Source organism: Boleophthalmus pectinirostris, unplaced genomic scaffold (genome assembly GCF_026225935.1).
Source record: "Boleophthalmus pectinirostris isolate CB_2022bp ecotype Guang Dong unplaced genomic scaffold, ASM2622593v1 HiC_scaffold_2, whole genome shotgun sequence".
Lineage (NCBI taxonomy): Eukaryota > Metazoa > Chordata > Actinopteri > Gobiiformes > Gobiidae > Boleophthalmus > Boleophthalmus pectinirostris.
Window position 1 is genome coordinate 29,463,955 of NW_026571152.1, and position 20,234 is coordinate 29,484,188.

The window sequence follows — 20,234 nt, forward strand, 5'->3', positions numbered from 1 at the left end:
TCCAGAGCAATGACATATCCATAGAAATAAGGACGGACCCCGAACCAAAAACTTACATGTACCTTTAAGTAAAAGCACAAAAAACAAAACATCAACAACAAAAACAACTCAAGTAAATGTATTAAAGTATCTAATTAAAAATACACTTTATGAGTAAAAAGCAAAAGTAATTCACGCAGGTCTTATAAGGCTACAAAGAATTGATTTTAATAAAGATTTGCGCTGAATTTTGTTCAACAGAAACAACTGAATCGATTGTTTTTTCCCCCTAGCTGTTATCTGTATATTTTTGTTCAAACTACTAACATGTCAAAAAGTAAATCCCTCAGCCTTTGCAGCTCGGTCTATTATAAAAATTCTTTTAGTTTTCAGTCCAGTTCAAACATGTAGTAGAAAGTACAGATATCAGCTCTAATGTGTAGTAAAAAAAAATCAATACTCCAAATTTACTTGAGCACAGTCTTGTTTGGCTTGGTTTAAACATTGTAATATTCAGTCGAGATGTTCTCTTTACTGCATCAGAAAATTGTTACAAAGAAAATTGTGCTTAGTCTAAATCCAAGCTGTGTTTTTGCATATATAGGCATATACATGATAAATGAATGCCCTTTTCATATTTCTATCCTGACAGGGTTACTTCTCCTCTTTGTGATGGTCTCATTTACATTCCAGTGGCGCTGAAATAACCAACAGGAGCCTTCAAAGTGTGGGAGGACTCTAGGCTCTGCTCAGTTCTGCAGTCTGACACATGAAAGCAGGTCATTTTCACTCTATCTCCACTGACATTACATGACAAACGGCAATGCGCTGATGGGTGAAATTATACTGTTGATCTTCAGGAAGCCCTCTTCCCTCTTTCCTTTATAAAAATCCAGTTCAACCTTTGAAATATGGTGTAATGTGTAAAATTTTAGCAGCATCTTATGGGTTATGTACTTGGTGCATGGAGTTATTTTTTTTTTCCTATACAAAAAATATTTAAGGGCCCACATTATGCTATTTTTGTTCCGTTATAATGTTGTTTCCTCATCAAAAACATACTCACACTTGTGTTTTGTTTCATTCACACATGTTGAACACACAAATTGTGGATATTAAGGCTGAGTTCTTCTCTCAAAGTGAAAACACTCCAACTCCACTCCAATACAGGAAGTGCACCACTGTGTTTTGTAACCCCATACACTTTTCTGAGAATCATTTAGATAATTTCAGCCCTGCCAATCTCTAGCCTGATTCATCAGCCAGTTTCACTTTGTTTCACTTCATAGAAACCGTCTGAGCCCGCAGTGTTAGAAATTGTTCCCTCGACGGTAGGCGGGTACTTTATAATTTAACCAATCACTGCTATTTGGTAGTCACATATGTAATGCGCCGCTAACGGGGCTAACTGGTTTATTAAGCTTTTCCCAAATCCTGTAGGAAGAAGGGCAATAACATCTTTCCCCATGATGAAATTCACCAAACATTCTCTTTATTCCGGCTTTAAATCGTTGATCTCGGGAATGGTTGACAACGCTGAATATATCTCTCTTCGCTGATTGGCTAGTGCCCTAACTTGCACTTCTGGGGGTTTTGCGAACCATCTATTGTATTTTGATTCCTGACCTAGTCGCTGGAGAGAAATGAAACTGACCGGAGGCACTAGGTGGCACCAGCCTGGCTAACCAATCGCCACTAAACAAAAGGTGAAAGTTAGCTCTTAACTTGAAAACTTCATGATATCAAAAGGTGGAACAGGATATTTAGAGCTTTGAAGATGTAGACAGACTAATAATAAAGGATTACTCATGTGTGAATGAAACATAACTCCAGACATGTTTTTGAGGAGGTAACAGCATTATAACATAACATATAACAAGTCCATGTAATACAGGACCTTTAACTTCATTATAACAGTTTAACAACCTTATCTTATTTTATCTCATAATTCCAGAAAGAAAAAAAAAACAAAACATTTACACAAGACTTGTAGATCACTGTACCTCAATTCACGATAATTTAAAGACATGGTATGAGGATGAACCACAGGGATCACTCAAAGCCTCAATGCAACACAATATCACCTTAAAAATCATGTACAACAGGTTCAGCTCCTCCATGTTTCACCCGCTGGATCCTCACAGTGACATTTCAGACGTGCCCCTCCCTCACCCACATCTCACCTGCTGCCTCTTAATCTCTATTTGAATAAAGATGAAGAGGACGCTGTGATGAGAAAGGCCAGAGAGGAAGAGAGAGACAGAGAGAGAGTGGTATGATTTATAATGCAGTATAACAGAGCGTTTTGGTCTGAGTGGGTGGTATGTCAGAGGACAGCTCACACACGGAGCCCTCTGCTCCACCCCACTCGGGAAGAAGGAAAAAAAAAGAAACCTCCACAGAGAAATGGAAGTCTGCTCTGAGCATAAAACAGTGGATACACCTGCTGGAATGACATAGAAGTCAGGATAATGTGAAGAGGCTGAAATCCGAAGGCTGTAGTAGTATATAATCTTCATGGAGTCAAGCACCAGGCTAAGTTACAGGTGCATGGATAACTTTAATGCCAAAACATCTGCTAAACCCTCCACTATAAGTTACACCTTTAAGTAGTTTCTGTAATGACTTAGCCTTGATTGTTGGTGATCCAGGCACAATTTTACACATTCCACTGTTTGAAATCAAAGGATCTCCAAATTAAAATCAAGCTCTAAAATGACTTTGACCTTTGAAAACCATCTCATTACACACACATTTTCACAGAAGGAAATTACCTGCTCTCCTGAGTGCGTTGTTTTGATCATTTTAATATGTGTATAGAAAGTTAGCAATAGAATTTTCCTCTCGAGTTAATGGTGATTTTATGGGAGGGATCAAAGAGCACACACCTGTTTTGTGCATCCGGGTCTCTTTCTTCCTGCTACCTCCATGTTTGGGGGACCTGTGGTGTTCCATGTTTGAGGTGATGGCGTTCCATGTTTGAGGTGATGACATTCAGTGTTTGAGGGGCCGGTGGCATTCCATGTTTGATGGGCTGGTGGTGTTCCATGTTCAAGGTGATGGTGTTCAGTGTTTGAGGGCCAGTAGCTTTCCATGTTTGAGGAACCGATAGTGTTCCATGTTGAAGTGGTAGCATTCCATGTGTGGGGTTTGATAGCGTTCCATGTTTGAGGGGCTGGTGGTGTTCCATGTTTGATGTGACGGCGTTCCAAGTTTAAGAGGCTGGTGGTGTTCCATGCTTGAGGTTAAGACATTCCATGTTTGAGGGGCCAGTGATGTTCCATATTTGAGGGTCGGTGGCGTTCCATGTTTGAGGTGGTGGCGTTCCGTGTTTGAGGTGGTGGCGTTCCGTGTTTGAGAGGCCGATACTGCTCCATGTTTGAGGGACCCGTAGCGTTCCATGTTTGGGATCCAATAGTGTTCCATGTTTGGGGTCCGATAGTGTTGCATGTTTGAGGTGACGGCATTCAATGTTTGAGGGGCCGATGGCATTCCATGTTTGAGAGGCTGGTGGTGTTCCATGTTTGAGAAGCTGGTAGTGTTCCATGTTTGAGGCGATGGCATTCAATGTTTGAGGGGCCGATGGCATTCCATATTTGAAGGGCTGGTGGCGTTCCATGTTTGAGGTGGTGGCATTCCATGATTCAGGGGCCAATAGTGTTCAGTGTTTGAGGGTCGGTGACGTTCCATGTTTGAGGTGGTGGCGTTCCATGTTTGAGGGACGGTGACGTTCCATATTTGGGGTCCGATAGTGTTCCATGTTCGAGGGGCTGGTGGCGTTTTATGTTTGAGAGGCCAATGACGTTCACGGACACAGAGATCACATGATGAGCTCCTGACGACAGAGCAGCCCTCAGGCCCCACAGGAAGTCTGTTTTACAGCAGGGGCAGTGCAGGTCACATGTTCACCAGACCGCAGCCATCTGGACATGGCCAACAGCGTGTGCCCAGGTCCACAGGCTGCACTGGTCAGTGGAGGACTGTCAAAACACATGAAAACAAGCACAAGATACAATAAATTATTTTTTGTCCTACTGTTGTATATGACTTCTGTGTTTTGCATTTTGGTCCTATAGATAGTTTATTTAGTTGTTTACTTGAAGGAGGATTTAAGGACAGGGCATGTTCTGGGACTTGTTTTCAGTGAATGTTTGATTTATTTCTGTTTCCCTGTTGGATTTTCTAACTTTCTGTTGGTTAAATTGATGTTCTTGTTAAAACCTAAGAGGCAACTGTTGTGATTTTGGACAAAAATGATTTAAATACAATTTTGACTGTGGTGGCGACACAGTTCATGCAAGCTTCCTTTTCACTGCTGCACCAAATTGTTTGTGTGACTAATAATAAAGAACATAATTCTGACAAACAATTATTTGTAATCAAAAGCCATGTGCTGACTGTGTTCTGATCACTCTCAATCATCTTAAAATGACTGACTGCAGCTTCTGATGATTTATTCTGAGTTCTGCTAACACATGTGAGGCTGAATTATAAACAGCAGGTTTATTTGAATTCATTTTCGTCTTGTGAATCTTTGTATACTGACAGCAGGTTGTTGATTAATGATTAAGTCTGAACACTACAAGCCAAATGCTGTTGCTTATGTCAGTGAAATATTATCTTCTCAAAGTTAAGTTTAAAATCTGACGGAGCCTCTTTTAATATCTATCTTTTTGCCTGTATTTCATTTGTAGCCTCATATTTTCCAACCTCATGACATGTGGTTTGGAGGAGCTGACTTCACAAGGATCTACATTTTGGAGGCTTAATTCAAACTTGCCTGTGTGCAGACACAGTGTGAGAGCAGACTTATGAGGATTAGGACCAGGATGTAGCCGGGTTCACTGCTGTGTTTGAGCTGAAACAGTGGAACAGAAGGAGCAGTGACATCAGTGAGAGGGACTCTGTGGCTCTGGGCCCTGACAGCTCCTTCAGCTCATGTGGAGTCACAGAGGAGCAGGCTTATGTGGTGAAGTTCTGTGGAATAAAGAGCATCACAGTTTTTCCCTTAATGCCTAGTGCATTGAAACTCCTTTTGTTTTACATTATTCTTGATTGTTGTTTAGATGGTTTTCATACATTTAGATATTGTTGGTCATAGCAGTTTATCTTTTTTTTAAATTGCAATTGGTTAAACTTCCCTAAGTGTATTTGTCCATTAAAGGAACATTTTCCATAATTAAAAATATTACAAATCCATACATATTTAATAAGTCAAAATATTTCCAAATATTTTCTCCCCATTTATAATGTACATTTTTCTCTTTTCTATTTTACTGTTGAACCAGATCATTTTATCATTAAAACACATGAGAGTTTAATGGGTGATAGTTCAATGAGTGCCTCTGCGATACAAAAAACAGCTGAAAGTCTCATGTTTTGGTTCTTGTCCAGCCTGTTTCCTGCTCCTGACCCCAGAGGTCACGGCTGTAATGAGAATGTTATCAGGTTACTTTCTCTTTACTTTGTCCTGTCCCATAGCAGACTGCACTCTTATATTTAAATACGAGTGTACATTTAAGGACAAACTGTATGTATGCAGAATGACAGTGATGTATGGAGAAGGTGGACCAACAAACACATCCCAGATTATGATCAGCATAAACACACGCTCAGCGTTTAGCCTGAGCGCTGCTCTAAAACTGCGATACATCACTGTCTGCTCTGGTACCACAGTAGTTGTGCCACACCTCTGTAATCTGCACAGTGTAAACAACTTTCACAACACACAGAAAAAAATATATTCTCTTAAATTGAATCATACCAGAATGTATGTGTTAGTAAACAACTAAATACCAGTTATTTTTTGTTGATTGTTATTTTTACTGGTAGTGAACATCATGTAGGCTACATGTAGAAAGAAGACTTTGGAGTCTACCTGTTTCTAGAATCGATTTTTTAATACTCTGAGTTCTGTCACATAAAACACTATGTAACAGAATAAAATATGATGATAATAATAATAATAAAATATGAAACCAACCCCCTTAACATAAAAGTATGTAATTTTGTCAAACTAAGGAAGTGTGTTCCCTTAACGTCGAGCAGACATGTGTGGACTGTTACAAGAACGTCTGTTTTATATCCAATACAAGACTGCCACCTACTGGGGAGGCATGGTATTCTGATAAATATATCAGTTAAATGTCTGGCGGTGCACGTAGCTATAATGAGTACGTGTTTATCTAAAGACTCAAGAGTATAATACTAGAAACCTCATGACAGGATATTATTATTACCAGAATGCATCAGGGATGGACATGGCCTAAAATGTCACTAGACTGTCAATAGACTATCCATGGAGTTCAGCTTCCGTAACTGAAGGAGAAATTAAATTCTGTCAACTGGATAAAAGTTTGTTTGTTTGTTTGTTTGTTTGATTGATTGTTTGTTTATTTTGTCCAGTTGGAAGAATTGAATTTCTCCTATGTCATGGACGACTGAGGGATTTCAGGAACGATCCAGGCTCCTTATTATAAGCAAGACTTTGAGGACCACGTTCAAAATATATAGGCCTTTCTTTTAATTGCTCTTTTAAATTGTTATTAAGTAATCATTCTGAAATCCATTCATAGCCTCTATTCTCTGTATCCAAATACATTTTATAAGATAGCTATTAACCTAAACAATTTAATCACAAAACATATACTAAATGAGAAAGGAATGAAACTAGTCAGGTTCAAAAGTAGGGCCTATAAAGATGGCCTACATGATGCTCCCATGTGGAAGGCTATTTGAAGAAAACTGCTGACACAGCTTTCCTATTAAGAACCACCTAAAAAGCTGTCCTCATTTCACTCACAAGTGAACACTATTCTTGAGACCAACACAGTTTCTTGGCCCCCTGCACTGATCCTCAGAGCTTCATGTAATAGATAGACCTAAATTACTGCCTCAGTCTAAGCCCAACACTGCATGTACAAAAAGAATGACACATTCGCCACAGAAACACATTCAAATGTTTCATTTACTTGCCAATTAACAACAATTAGTCACTAAACCTGATCAAGAGAGTCTTCAAGAGATGCTTCATTACCAAATTAACTCAAGCTAAATATTTGTCCTGAGTGAGGCAAACTCAAATGTTCATTGTAAAACCAAAATGCCCACTTCCAATTATTGTGGACATGATGTGTCTGCCGTGTACCTTTGGTTAACATCAAGTGTGCTCCACTAGTATGCCTGTAGGACTTGTGTAAAGTTTCCTTGGCGTCTAAATAAATTGTACCAATTCTTAGATGTCAATTGAGCTTTAACAATGAAAGTGCGCGCGGCAGCGGGCAGCTCCAGTAGCTCGCCGTGATCGTATAGTGGTTAGTACTCTGCGTTGTGGCCGCAGCAACCCCGGTTCGAATCCGGGTCACGGCAGAGGAAATCTGTCTGATGAGCTCCTTTTGTGATTACTTAGTGTGAGCTTGTGTTTGCTGTCGAGAGTTTTATATGTTTCTGTTAAATGGAAATTCTAACTGCGTAGATGTTATAACATTTATATTTCTCTCTCATCAGACAATAATGATGGTGATACAGAAGTTGGCCCGCAGGGGGCAGTCACACATCACAGAAGGTACTTTAAAAAAAACAAAAAAACAAAAAAACATTAACACGTGTAGGAGCTGTATTGCGACTATGGTCGTTAGACCCTCCAAAATCACTAGATGCCTAAATATGATAGACTATTTGAAGCTACAACAGTCCATGGTACGTGTATTATCCTTATCTTTAACATATGGCCTAGGTATTTGTAAGACTGATGATTTCTTTTGTTGGTTGATTTTGACGTCAGTCTGAGAGGACCCGCCCCCTCTCAATATGCAGCAGCAGTGAAAGCTGAAAGATAATCCGCCTGGATCAGACGCACAGCGGGGCTCGGATGCTTCTTGGATCTGGATGAGGGCAACACACGGATTGTATTAAAGATAGTCTCTTCTCTGGATACAATGTTACTGGTAATCGTAGCTGAACCGCCTGCCAAAAGTCTTTTATGGGAGCCGAGAATGAAGTCTATCGGACATCCACAGTTGTGCCGCTGTTGAGTTCATTGTTGTGGTCCATGGTCCTAGACGCAGCGCCCCGGGGAAGATGTTGAGCCGATTTAAAAGCGGCAGCATCAAGAATCTGGAGCGGGAATACAGCTGCACCGTGAGACTGTTGGACGACACCGAATACACATGCACCATCCAGGTCAGTCAGGCACCTGTGAGCAGCTTTATGCACTGAACTGTGTAAATGGGCCGAGGAAGACGCGTGATGTTGTCTGTAGCATTTTGAGCAGTAGCTATTTCCTAAACTTGCATGTGATTACGTTGCTTGCAGTTTTTCTTAAAGCTCTTCTATCAATTATGCACAAAGGTGTCGTGTTGCCAACTGTGTCTGTGTCAAGACAGTCTGTCACTAAACAAATAGCCCAAAGTGTTTAAACAAAACCACTTTTCACAAATGAAAATATGTTAAATGACCTTTCTTCTATACTAACCCATCAGCCTCTGATGGAGCTTTCCATAAGTGCTCCAAAGTTAAAGCTTTACTGTTTTGATGCTCTTATGACTCTGATACGGCTGTGCACTGTACAGCTGTGAGGCTGAGGACCCCCTGGAGGCTGGACCACCCACAAGAACTATAAAAAGAACAAAATGTAGTACTTTGGCCATATTATAAGGGTCCAAAATCTCTCCCACCATAGTCTGGAGGATCCTGTTGATGGCAAGAGGATGAGAGGGAGTTAAACGAGGCGATGGTGTGATGACATCAAGACTGGACCCCCCTTCTCCCATCACATATGAGAATGGAAACAGGAGAGACACTTGCTTAATTTTACAGTATTGGGAAACTGACAAATCTGAAGTGATGGTGATGAGTAATGATCTGCAGGTCTGGCATGAATGTGTCCTCTCCTCTTTGTCTGAGGTGCATTTGTTCTTGTTAAAACCCACATGGTTTTTGTGGGAAAGTTCTGGGAAAGGGTCAACGTGTGTACTCGAGCATATTTGGGACCTGCTGTCTCCCTGGTGATTCCAGTTACTGTGGATTCACAGGGCAAACCAGACCAGCGTTTAGTTTGTCAGTGAAGAATATGTGTTGTGTCTTCATGTGTCAGGATTCCACAGACATGTGCTGTAACCTGTCACCAACAGTGTCTGAGATCTGGAGCCATTTACTTGATAAATCCAATATTATCTCCTTTCATGGCAGCAATGATTTCTGTTAGGGTTGAGTGCCAAAGTTTATCCTTTTAAAAAGCCCACTCACTTGTCTGAGCATTATTCTATGAATATTTACTGAAAAAAACTTTCAGCAAAATTATACTCACACATTAGAATGGATAACCTCATATGGAGTCTATTTTATTCAAACATCTCTTTTTATGCATGAGTCATAGTTTACATTATGTTCACTGATAATGGCAATAAACCCTCTCAGATTCAGATATGGTTTTATCTCACCTGCCTCCCAAAAAATACTGAATATTTTTTTATTGAGAGCAGAAGCTACAGTGTTGTGAGTCTTCTTCTCCCATCACACACTCTGAACATGAGGCACGTGGATGCTCCCTCTGGTCTCTGGTGGCTCTGCGGAGCTTTGACCGGGTTGTCATCATACAGTTGGGATTATTTTCTCCTACAAGATGTTTATTACGTAACCATGGCTAGAGGATTATGGGATATGAGCAGTTTTCAGAAACGTTCTGCAAGTTGTCACTAATCCATAGGCTTTGAAATATGGTCAATGCTGCAGAAAATCACAGGGAAGTAAGTTTTATTTCCAAAATAAAAAACAACAACAGATTTTTAATTACACATAATATTGGTGAAAATGGTGATGAGGGAAAAGTATCAAGGAGGTGGGGTTTTATGCTTTTATTGAACTTCTCCAAATGTTCTTTTAATGGCTCTTCCGTTTTTGCATACTCTAAAAGCTGGTGCTCTGTGTCAACAGCAGTGTTGGGAAGGTTACTTTTAGAATGTAATCCCCTACAGATTACATATTACACACCCCAAAATGTAATTTGTAACGTAATCCATTAAATTACTTAAAGTGAGTAACGTAATCTGATTACTTTGGATTACTTGATATTGTCATGTTTTTTTAAACGACATGAATGTAGCAACCACATCCTCAAAATTCGTGTTTGTTGTCTTCAATTTGTCTGAGCCCAAGTCTCCATGAATAAGCAACTGTTTGCTGTAGAGAAACAAAGACCACGAGATCTTAATATAAGAGGTTTTGTCTGTTAAAAGACAGTAACAAGATCAGCCTTTCCTTAACCAGATTAAAAAATATTATTGATAGAGAAATTATATGAGATCACCTTAAATTATGTCAACCTACTGTTAGGTGTCATGTTGTTTAGACCTGGTTTAGTCCTGGTTTAGTCCTGATTTTTAGACCTGGTTAGACCAGGTCTTTAGTTCTGGTTTAGTCGTGGTTTAGTCCTAGTTTAAACCTGGTTTAGTCCTGGGTTAGTCCTGGTTTAGTCCTGGTGTTAGTTCTGGTTTAGAGGCGCACAGGAGGAAGTGCGGTTTACGCGAGAAAACACGGTCCACACGCGGCGCACGAGACGGCGGTGTCCGCGCTGTAACTACGGAAGGAGAAGTGGTCCGCGGTTTCTCAGGTTGATGACGATGATGAAGGTGTTTGTGTGTGTTTGTGTGTGTTTTTGTGTGTGTGTCCCCTCATGTGGCAGGTCACTATAGGACAGTAGTGCAGATATATTATGAGTCTATGCAGGTTGTTTTCACCAGTGCCAGTTAGCTCCGGTTTCACATTTAAGTTGTAGGCGATTTTATATTTTTTTTTTTAATATATATATCTCACATCGGGAGAAGAATTTCCAAGACACAAATGCGTTTTTACCAATGCACTGCTGCTTCCACTGTGTGACTGACACCGCCAACTTTAACATGACGTTTACATCGCTCTTATTGCGCGCGTTCTGTTTGGGTTTCCGGCAATGAGTGAAATTACCGAAATAAAAAAATAAATAAATGGGATGTAGCACAAAATGTGAAAACAGGAAAATACCGCCTTGTAATCCACTTATTTCAGCAAAGTAACTGTAATCCAATTACCACTCATTGAAACAGTAACTGTAACGGAATACAGTTACTCATAATTTGTACTCTGATTACGTAACGGCGGTACATGTAATCCGTTACTCCCCAACACTGGTCAACAGTGGTTAGTAATCGACACGTGTGCGCTGTTGGAAACTCAGTAGTCATGTTACATGGCTCATTGCATTGACAGAGTCCTTGCTCTTATCATAGTTTTAATTCACTGATTTTATCCCATCTCCAGCTTGCTGTAGGATCCTGGCACTGGTCTCAGCTGAGACAATAAAGGCCTGCAGCTCTCACACTGCTTTTATGTCATGTCCACGATGAGCATCTGACAGTTTCTCAGACTAGAAAGACTCAGAAACAAACATTGAAATCTGTTATCCTCTCCTCCATTCTTATAATTTATTTCTTTGTCATACTGCTCTCTTGGACTTGCTGTCCCACCTTAGAGCTGTGTCAGTGCAGCCCCCTGTCCCGTCCCCAGGGCCAAACAAAGGACTCTTTGAGCCACGCTCCTTTGTGTCGGTGGGAGAGCCCTGCGTGCAGCTCTGTGCTTAAACAGACCCACACATTTGCTCTTGGTCTACTGGTATTGGCCCTGTATGTTAGCACGGAAGCTTAGTCTTAAACAGAGTTAGACTGGTAAAAAAATATATTTAATTATTTTTTTTCTATACCTTTTTACACCTATTACAGAATAGAACTAAACATAATGTCACTAATCTCTTAGTGTTGAAATACATGCCATTTTCAAAAATAATGTATTCTTTCAAAGGATATAGTGGAAACTGATGGTGAAATGATTAGCCCTCTGAGTGATCACTCCTCAGTTCTTTGGGTAAAAGTGACAAACCCACAGATACATCAGATATAATGTAGTTCAAAAAGGGTGTGTGTTGAATATTCCTTTGCTCTGTCCACAGCGTGATGCTAAGGGACAGTACTTGTTTGACTTGATTTGCCTCCACCTCAACCTGTTGGAGAAAGACTACTTTGGCATCAGATACGTGGACCCAGACAAACAGCGGGTGAGACACTCCACGCACACACATACACACACCATTCACACACTACAGCATCTGTTAAACACCTGCTCACAAAGAATAGTACAGCCATACTGTTGTACCTTCTATTAATCAATATGTGTATGCACGTTTTGGAAAAATAACAATTCTGGATTAGTGCAATCTGAAGATTTCAACAGTCCTTTTTTTACTCTGTAAACCTTACCTTACCTTTTTCACTTGTTTCTGGGAGAGTTCTTCCCTTCTGTGTTGGAGCCGCTGTGGGAGGGCTGATTTTCACCTCCGACGCCTCACACTTCAAACCACACACGCTGAAGGCCAGCATGACGACATCATCTGTAAAAACCAGAGATGAGAGAGAAACATGGAAAGGAACATATCCATTGCCATGTTAAGAGTCTCAGCATGTACTGTTAAGAAAGGCAAATAAAAAGGGGCTCTATGATGATGATTTTCCACTCCCAAAATCATACATGCCTCAGCTCTACAGGACTGGAGCAGCTGCACTTTAATCTTACTGAACCTGTCTCTGTAGTGGCAACAGAAACACAGGACAACAACAGCAACTATTTATTAAACATATTAGTTATTTCCATTTTCATCAGTCAGGCATCAAAACATATAGTCGATTTCAAACAAGAAAGATTTAGATGGTATTTGACTAGATTAGATCCAACATGACTTTCTAAATGTACAATGTTGTCAGGCTGTCAACTGCCAAATGTAATTCATCTTTTGTTTTTCTAACAGCACTGGTTGGAATTCCCAAAATCTATTGCAAAGCAGATGAAATGTAAGTTCAATTAAGTTTAAACAGTCTGTGCTATTCTCTATTATGTTGTTAACTGTAGTCTGAGCAGTAACTTTTAAAGAATAATATTATAAGTGTAAGGAGCATAAGTAGCCCACATTTCCATCGTTTCTCTCTGACCTGATTCTCTTTGGCTCCTGCAGCTCAGCCTCCATTCACCATGTGTCTCAGAGTCAAGTTCTACCCCCCGGAGCCCGCTGCTCTCAAAGAGGAGATCAGCCGGTACAAGACCACACATTCCTCTACACCTTATCTGCAAATTTCATAGTTCATTTCATCCTTGAAGGGATTTACACTACAATTTCCTGAAAAATATTACTACAGAAAATGTGACTAGTTTTCCTAAAGAAAACAAGTTTGCTCATACATGGTCAGTGGTGGATGAAGTTCTGTTATTTAAGTAAAAGTACAAATACAGGGGCAAAAAGTTACTCAAGAGAAAGTAAAAGGATCACATGAAAAATCTACTTAAGTAAAAATATTAAAGTAACTGTTTTAGTAAGTACTTACAGAGTAAAAAGTTAAAGGTTTTGAAGATATTTTTGGAACAATTAAAGAATGAAATGTAGTGATCTTCATAAAGAATTTGGCTGATTTTAAGTGATTTAATTGATTTCTTATTTTTTCTAGTTATTTTTGTGTATTTAGTTTGCTCAAAGTTGGAACAGAAACTCTAATTAAATATGTTAAAAATGACACAGCCATTTCAGCAGGTCTCACACCATAAAGAAAAGTACTTTTTACTTTTCAGCCCAGATCTAAAATGTAGTGGAGTAGAAAGTATAGATACTTGTGGTACACAAATGTACAAATGTGTTAAAGTAAAAGTAAGTATCCACTGTAAAATTTATTCGAGTAAAGTAGATACCTAAAATTTGTACTTAAGTATTGCACTTTTACTTTTGCACTTTTACTTTTACCTTCCATCACTGTACATGTTTTAAAAACTAAGTTCCAGCTGCCGGTCCATCAGTGGATTGCAAATAAATCTACATAATTAAATCCAATAAAAACTCTGTATGACTTTTCCAACTACAGCGGTGAACCTGCACTACTTCACGCTCTAACCTCTAAACATGCTTTTGCAGATACCTCGTCTTCCTCCAAATCAAGAGAGACCTGTACCACGGCCGGCTGCTGTGTAAAAGCTCAGAGGCAGCCTCATTAGCGGCCCACATCCTTCAGGGTAACAGGACTCTGCAGTCATTTAAGCTCCTCAAGCTGTCTGTGAGATTACGGTTTATTATGACAAAATGAGCACTCACACAGGCTCTTCATGGGTCTGTGGTTATTTGGAAATTGTAGAACTACAGTCTAAGTTCATGACAGTGATCAGAAGAATATTTTGAAAATGTATTTAGTTATAGAATACTGAATACCTGGATTATTAATTTATTTATTTTGTAATGTATTCTGATACATGGTCCAATCAGAGTACTATATTCTGAATACTTTATCACTGATCAGAGCAGTGTTTTATATTTTCATCACTTATTCTGTCCAGTTTGAAGCCTAAATTAAGTGATCAAATACCACTCAATGTAAAAGTAACTGTACCGGAATACAGTTACTCAAAATTAGTATTCAGAATAGTGTATATGTGCTAGTACTCAGTTACTTCTCAGCACTGTCTGTGAGCAGTGCTTTGTTGGAGACTTCCACTCTGCTTTTATGTACCAATGCCTTACTCTCAGTTCTCATTCTGGTGATGTGTTTAGTGTTGATTGTTTTCTCTCACAGCGGAAATAGGGGATTATGACCCCGGAAAACATCCTGATGGCTACAGCTCCAAATTCCAGTTCTTCCCCAAACACTCGGAGAGACTGGAGCGGCGCATTGCAGAGATCCACAAAACTGAACTCTGGTTTGTGCCCCATCCACCATCAGCCCAGCAGCAGCCATTTCAGATTATTAATAATATAAATAAATATTGATCTATAATTCTTCTCTCTTAGTGAGGTTCAAATTGAGCTGATGGAAACAGGTTTTATGTACCATATGACTCTGCTTCCCTCTAGTGGCTATTTCACTTTCAAGACACTTTGTCATCTTTGTTTACAGTATTTCCAAAAAATTTGAGCTTCTTTGTTAACATTTTGAAATAATTTAAATACACTATTCAGACCTACTACCTGCCTACCTACTACCTACATGTTGAGAAGAACCTGTTCCTTTGATATAACTCAACCTTACTATAGAAGAGTCTCATCAATAATAGCTGCTCTCCTATTCTCTTAGTGGGCAGACGCCTGAAACGTCAGAGAGAAACTTTCTGATGAAAGCCCAGATGTTGGAGACCTACGGTGTGGATCCACATCCCTGTCTGGTAGGAGGATGCTCCCCAAGAACTGCCTTCTGCCCACAAACCCTTATTTAATCTCACTAAACGTTTGACTGTTTTTAGGACCTGTACGGAAATCCAGCCTTCCTCGCCTTCACTCCTTTTGGCTTTGTGGTTCTTCAGGGAAATAAGAGAGTTCACTTTCTCAAGTGGTAAACTTTGAAACTCTATCAACAATTTATGATATACTGGACACAAATAACAGATTTTTTTATCTTATAACTGTCTCCTCAGTTTATTCTTACATTAATTTTGTCATAACGTTGCTATAACATTGCAAACAGTAACTATATTTATTTTGATTGTATTTTGCCTTTGTACTCCAAATCAGAAAGGTCTTCTAGTTTGTAGTTCCTCTTTCACCATTATTTTGCAATTTATATAAAAAGGATATTAACGGAGCACATTATTCATACCGTAACACTGGTACTGTGGTTTATCATAAGTCTGTCTGGACAGGAGCGAAGTGACCAAGCTGAAGTTTGAAGGGAAGACGTTCCATTTGTATGCTCATCAGAATGAGGTGAGCCACAGGGACAGTGGACTCTCTCTCATTTGGCTGCAGCGCTGTGTTCACTGTGTGTTTTTCACCTAGGACAGAAAGAGCATATTGACATACTTCGCCCCCACTCCAGAGGCCTGTAAACATCTGTGGAAATGTGGAGTGGAGCACCAGGCCTTTTACAAGTGAGCACAGCTTATACTATTGAGAGATTTTATCTGGTTCTAGTCAATAGTGTCTCTTTGCATGTGTCATATGTAGAGAGATAATATACATTCTTAAAAGGGCCAATTCTCTATTGACAATAAGTCACAACATTTTATTTATTTTACATATTTTCCACAAAACTGCATGAGTTTTTAATATTGATATTGTAAGAAGTATTGTAGTACATTTGGATCACACATTATCCAATTATACATTAGATAGTATTATATGCTTTACAAAACATGACCGTGTCCCCTCTACTTGTGTCCTTGCTCAGGCTGGAGAGGTCCAGTCAGGTCCGAACTGTGTCCAGTAGTAATCTGTTTTTCAAAGGAAGCCGCTTTCGATACAGGTAATTATAAATACTTTGTCTCTCCTGCTATTTTTCTCCCTCTCCTTGCTTGTTTGGCTCAAAGCATGTGTTATTTAGAATAGGTTAAGATATAATTTTGGATAAAATGCTCCTCCTGAAAGGATGGGTGAAATGCTGAGAAAATAATAAAGCACTACTACTACTACTACAAACAAACAAATAAATAAATAAATAAAACATCAGAGAGCTTTTAATGATCTCGAAACAAACTGGTTCTAAAAAAAATGGGCATATGCACTGACACTTTGTTCATAATACTGCAATACTAATGTTGTGTGCTGTTCTCTTTGACAGTGGACGAGTGGCTAAAGAGGTGATGGAGCAGAGTGCCAAAATAAAGCGTGATCCTCCAGAAATACACAGGTACACAGGTGTAGGAGCAGTTTAAACCTCTTTTTAAAATAATATTATATAAATTATAATGCATTTTCTGTGTTCAGACCTGGCCTAGTGCCAAGTAGAAGTTGCCCTTCCATCACACATGGGCCTCGCCTCAGCAGTGTGCCTCGAACAAGAAGGAGGGCTGTACACATATCCATCATGGAGGGTAAGAGAACGATTTACAACAAGTTAAAAATATCTACAATATAGGATGAAGACAACAATTGTAATCAGTTGACCATGACATCATTATTTTGTATGGCATTCACAAGACATGAGTGCATGCCCACTCACTGTGGAGTATAAACTAGAGGCATTTGGCTGTGTCACTGAGGGTCTGCTGAGGGGCCAGGTGTGCGTGTCACTCATTCAGACAGAAGACTGAGAAAGCTGCTATCTGAGCCTCCTCCCCCAGTGTGGAGGCTGAATATCTTGGAGTGGTATAAATACTCCAACCTAAAATAGCAGGGTCTTCCTCTCCATGTATGTAGCTGCCATGGGCGGGACTAAGCCAGGACTAATCGTCTCAGTCTAGTGCTAGTATAGCACGCAGCCACTTGACCTGTGCTCTGTAGCATTTTCCGACCTAATTAATATTTTTGTGGGAGACTGCGGCCTGGACCGGCCTTTGGGACCATCAGGAAGGATTTACACACTTTGCAGCCATGGTCAAGTGTTTGATCCGCATCACCACCCGGGTGAATGTGCACCTGCGCATGATCAACCACTGCTATCGTGATGTGAAGGTCCGAGTGCTGAGCCTGGGGCCCCGTCTGCTGGGGAAGGCTCTGGGGGTCCTCCCCCTGTACCCTGCCCTGACGGGGCAAGAGTCGGTCGGTACAACCCCCCTCCCCAGCACCCCACTACCATACTCTCAGCCTGTCCAGGCCAGCAGTGCTCCAGGTAAAGTCCTAACTAAACTGTTATTTATGCAGTGGTTTGAGGTGGGGATGTGGCCATGGAGACTTTGAGGTGTCACTTCAACTTTATGTACATTATAAATTAAGATTTGTGAAAAAGCAGTTGAATGCTTTTTTCATTTCTGTTAACGTTTAAGTTTAAATAGCAAGGTAATCGAAATGTGACATTACAAACTAATACGAAACTGTTACATTATCAGAGCACAGGGATCACTTCTAATGACAGGTTTGAGAATAAGACACTGACACTGAATACTTGTAACTGCAGGCTATGATCAGTGATAAGGTATAAAGAAGAGTTAAACCAATGTGAAAGTACTTCTTTAAGCATTGAATGTTGTTTTTCTAACACAAAGAACAAACAAAATGAATGTATGTATGAATAATTTACTTATAACGTGGTCTCTAAGTCTAAGGCCATTGCAGCACCAGTACAGTGTTTGGGAGACAGTTGATGGCTCCATTCAGATGATGGCTCTTATCTACGTAATTATTAATGAATAAAGCTACAGACTGGCTGCAAGATATTTTTCTAAAATTTGATAAACTATCCACAAAAATCTAATGTGAATCAGTTTGTAAAAATTATTTGCTGTATTTACTTATAGTACTATTTTAATATTTTATATATAGGGGAACTCTGGCTCTTGCCTTGATATGTCCCACTCTAAAATGAGTTCTACACAAGTCTGGAACAAATCAGGTCGAAGTGTCACAACAGTGGAGAAATCTAACTAAGAAGTCTAAGTCCAGATGAGAGACTAGATTAAACATCTGCCCCATCCACAAATTCCCTCTGCGTGTTTTTCAAAAATAGTCTGTAATAGGCTGGAGTACACCCGTCGCCATGTTTGTTGTGGCTGGTTTGGGTGCTTCATTTTTGGCTCCACCCCAAACCACAACGCTGCCCTGTGATTGGTCTGAATGGGAGCCTGCCAAAATAGATTCTCATGAGTCTGTGAACTGACAAATATTGTGAGAATTGTATTCAATAAAATTGAATTTTTTCTCTTCACTCTTGTGCAGGTCTGGAGTCATTGCGGGACAGTGCCCACTCCACTCCGGTGCGTTCAGTGTCCCACGGAGACTCGTTTATCCCGCGCTCTCGAAGCCACGCCTCTGACGGCAGTGATGGTTTGGCTGTTATTTCAGACCAGTCCTACAGCCCTTCAGAGAGTGTCCCACCCACCCCTGTGTCTGAACACAGCATGGACCCTTCTGTCTCCCGCCACATTAATGGAGCCCCCTGCAGCATTGAGGAGGAGCGGGAGTCTGAGGCTGGGACCCCGACCTCTGGGGAGGGTCCTGTGCTGGGAGAGGAGGCAGGAGCTGAAGAGGAGAAGCCTGTTCTCAGTGAAGTGGAACAGGCCAATAAGTTTGTACTCAGTGTGTTGCGCCTCCTGGTGGTCACCATCAGCCTGTTGCTCGTCTTGCTGCTGCTCCTCATCGTCCTCACAGAGTCAGACCTGGACATTGGTTTCCTGCGGGACATTCGCCAAACACCTGAATTCCAGCAGTTCCATCACGAGTACTTTTGTCCCCTGCGGCGCTGGGCAGCCTGTAAGCTGCGCTGGGCGGGCTCTCTGCTCATTAAGGACGTGTGAAACTGTTTGATCGAGACATTGGACTCTAATTAAAACTTGTCAAGGCCTGGACCCTCCAATGAAACTGGAGGATGTGGCCTCCTCTTTTAGCCCTACTGGTTATTTATGGAGTTATCTCATCTCATTTCAGGTATTTTTTTTTTACTCAAATATCTGGATTTACAGTTTCTTTGAAGAAACTTTTTTTTGCATCTTTAGATGTTATTTATTTTTTATTGTAATATTTAAAATTGTGTATATTTGTTTGGGAGTAATATAATTGTCTGAATGTGAAAGAGTAAGTTGATTAATGGATGCGTTGAGTTGCAGTAAGTCAGTGAGTGTTAGAAACGTTTGGGCCATAAATCAATAAGAATATCTTTTATCACAGGCTTTTATGTGTAAACAGATCTGTTATCTGATTTTGTACCCATCTGTGATGCACTGTAATCTCTCTAAATGATGTTAGCCTCAGAGCCCATCTGTTACTGCTGTTACTGTTACAGTGGTGTACAACTGTGACGTAGGACTCAGCTGAGTAGATATCAGCATGAAGAGGAAATGGGACGAAGTGAGAAGTGGAGATGGACAGGGTTGATGATTTTGGAGACATGGCTGTTGTTTTTAATGTGGGTTGCTTAGTAGTGCAATGTTATTTTGATAATATTTGAAATAGTTGGCCTTATGAGTGGCAGTAGTGCCAGACGCAGCTTGAAGGATTCACAGCACAACTAAACATTTAGATGTGTGTCCTACTTAGTGGGTAAAAAGATGTTTACTCTATTTGAATGTCTGTTTTTAGAAGCTAATTCTGGTAATTTAGTAGATGGGTGGTCATTAGGTGAGATGTCATAGCCTCAGGGGACAGTTCTAATAATGAGGATCTTGTTATGTGCACATTTTACTCAAGAAATGTCAATTATCTTTATGACGTGATTAATGGGCAATAACTTTTTTTTAAATGATGCTCACTTTTCAGTGAGACACAAATATTTTTTTTAATCCAGATTTGTAAAACAATATTTTCACACAGAATCAAGGAGGATTTGTATCAA

At 40.1% G+C, this 20,234-nt stretch overlaps 1 protein-coding gene and 1 non-coding gene across 2 annotated transcripts; both read left to right on the forward strand.

The window, feature by feature from the left end:
- The first annotated feature begins 7,275 nt into the window (after positions 1 to 7,275).
- trnah-gug (transfer RNA histidin (anticodon GUG)) lies at positions 7,276 to 7,347 on the forward strand. Its single transcript has one exon. It is a non-coding gene; the product is annotated as a tRNA-His (tRNA).
- A 508-nt stretch (positions 7,348 to 7,855) lies between these two features.
- On the forward strand, positions 7,856 to 20,213 carry LOC110169529 (FERM domain-containing protein 5). The gene is made up of 14 exons (XM_020935067.2): positions 7,856 to 8,160; positions 11,960 to 12,064; positions 12,812 to 12,854; positions 13,016 to 13,094; positions 13,961 to 14,058; positions 14,613 to 14,736; positions 15,111 to 15,198; positions 15,277 to 15,365; positions 15,673 to 15,736; positions 15,809 to 15,900; positions 16,200 to 16,274; positions 16,590 to 16,658; positions 16,736 to 16,842; positions 18,623 to 20,213. The coding sequence occupies exons 1-14, from the start codon at positions 8,059 to 8,061 to the stop codon at positions 19,198 to 19,200; spliced, it is 1,713 nt and encodes a 570-aa protein (XP_020790726.1). The 5' UTR covers positions 7,856 to 8,058; the 3' UTR covers positions 19,201 to 20,213.
- Positions 20,214 to 20,234: the final 21 nt, after the last annotated feature.

Coding starts and splice junctions, on each gene's coding strand:
- LOC110169529 (XM_020935067.2), top strand. CDS start 8,059: ATGTTGAGCCGATTTAAAAGCGGCAGCATCAAGAATCTGGAGCGGGAA. Junction 15,737..15,808: donor TGTATGCTCATCAGAATGAG/GTGAGCCACAGG, acceptor TTTTTCACCTAG/GACAGAAAGAGCATATTGAC. Junction 16,659..16,735: donor GATCCTCCAGAAATACACAG/GTACACAGGTGT, acceptor TTCTGTGTTCAG/ACCTGGCCTAGTGCCAAGTA.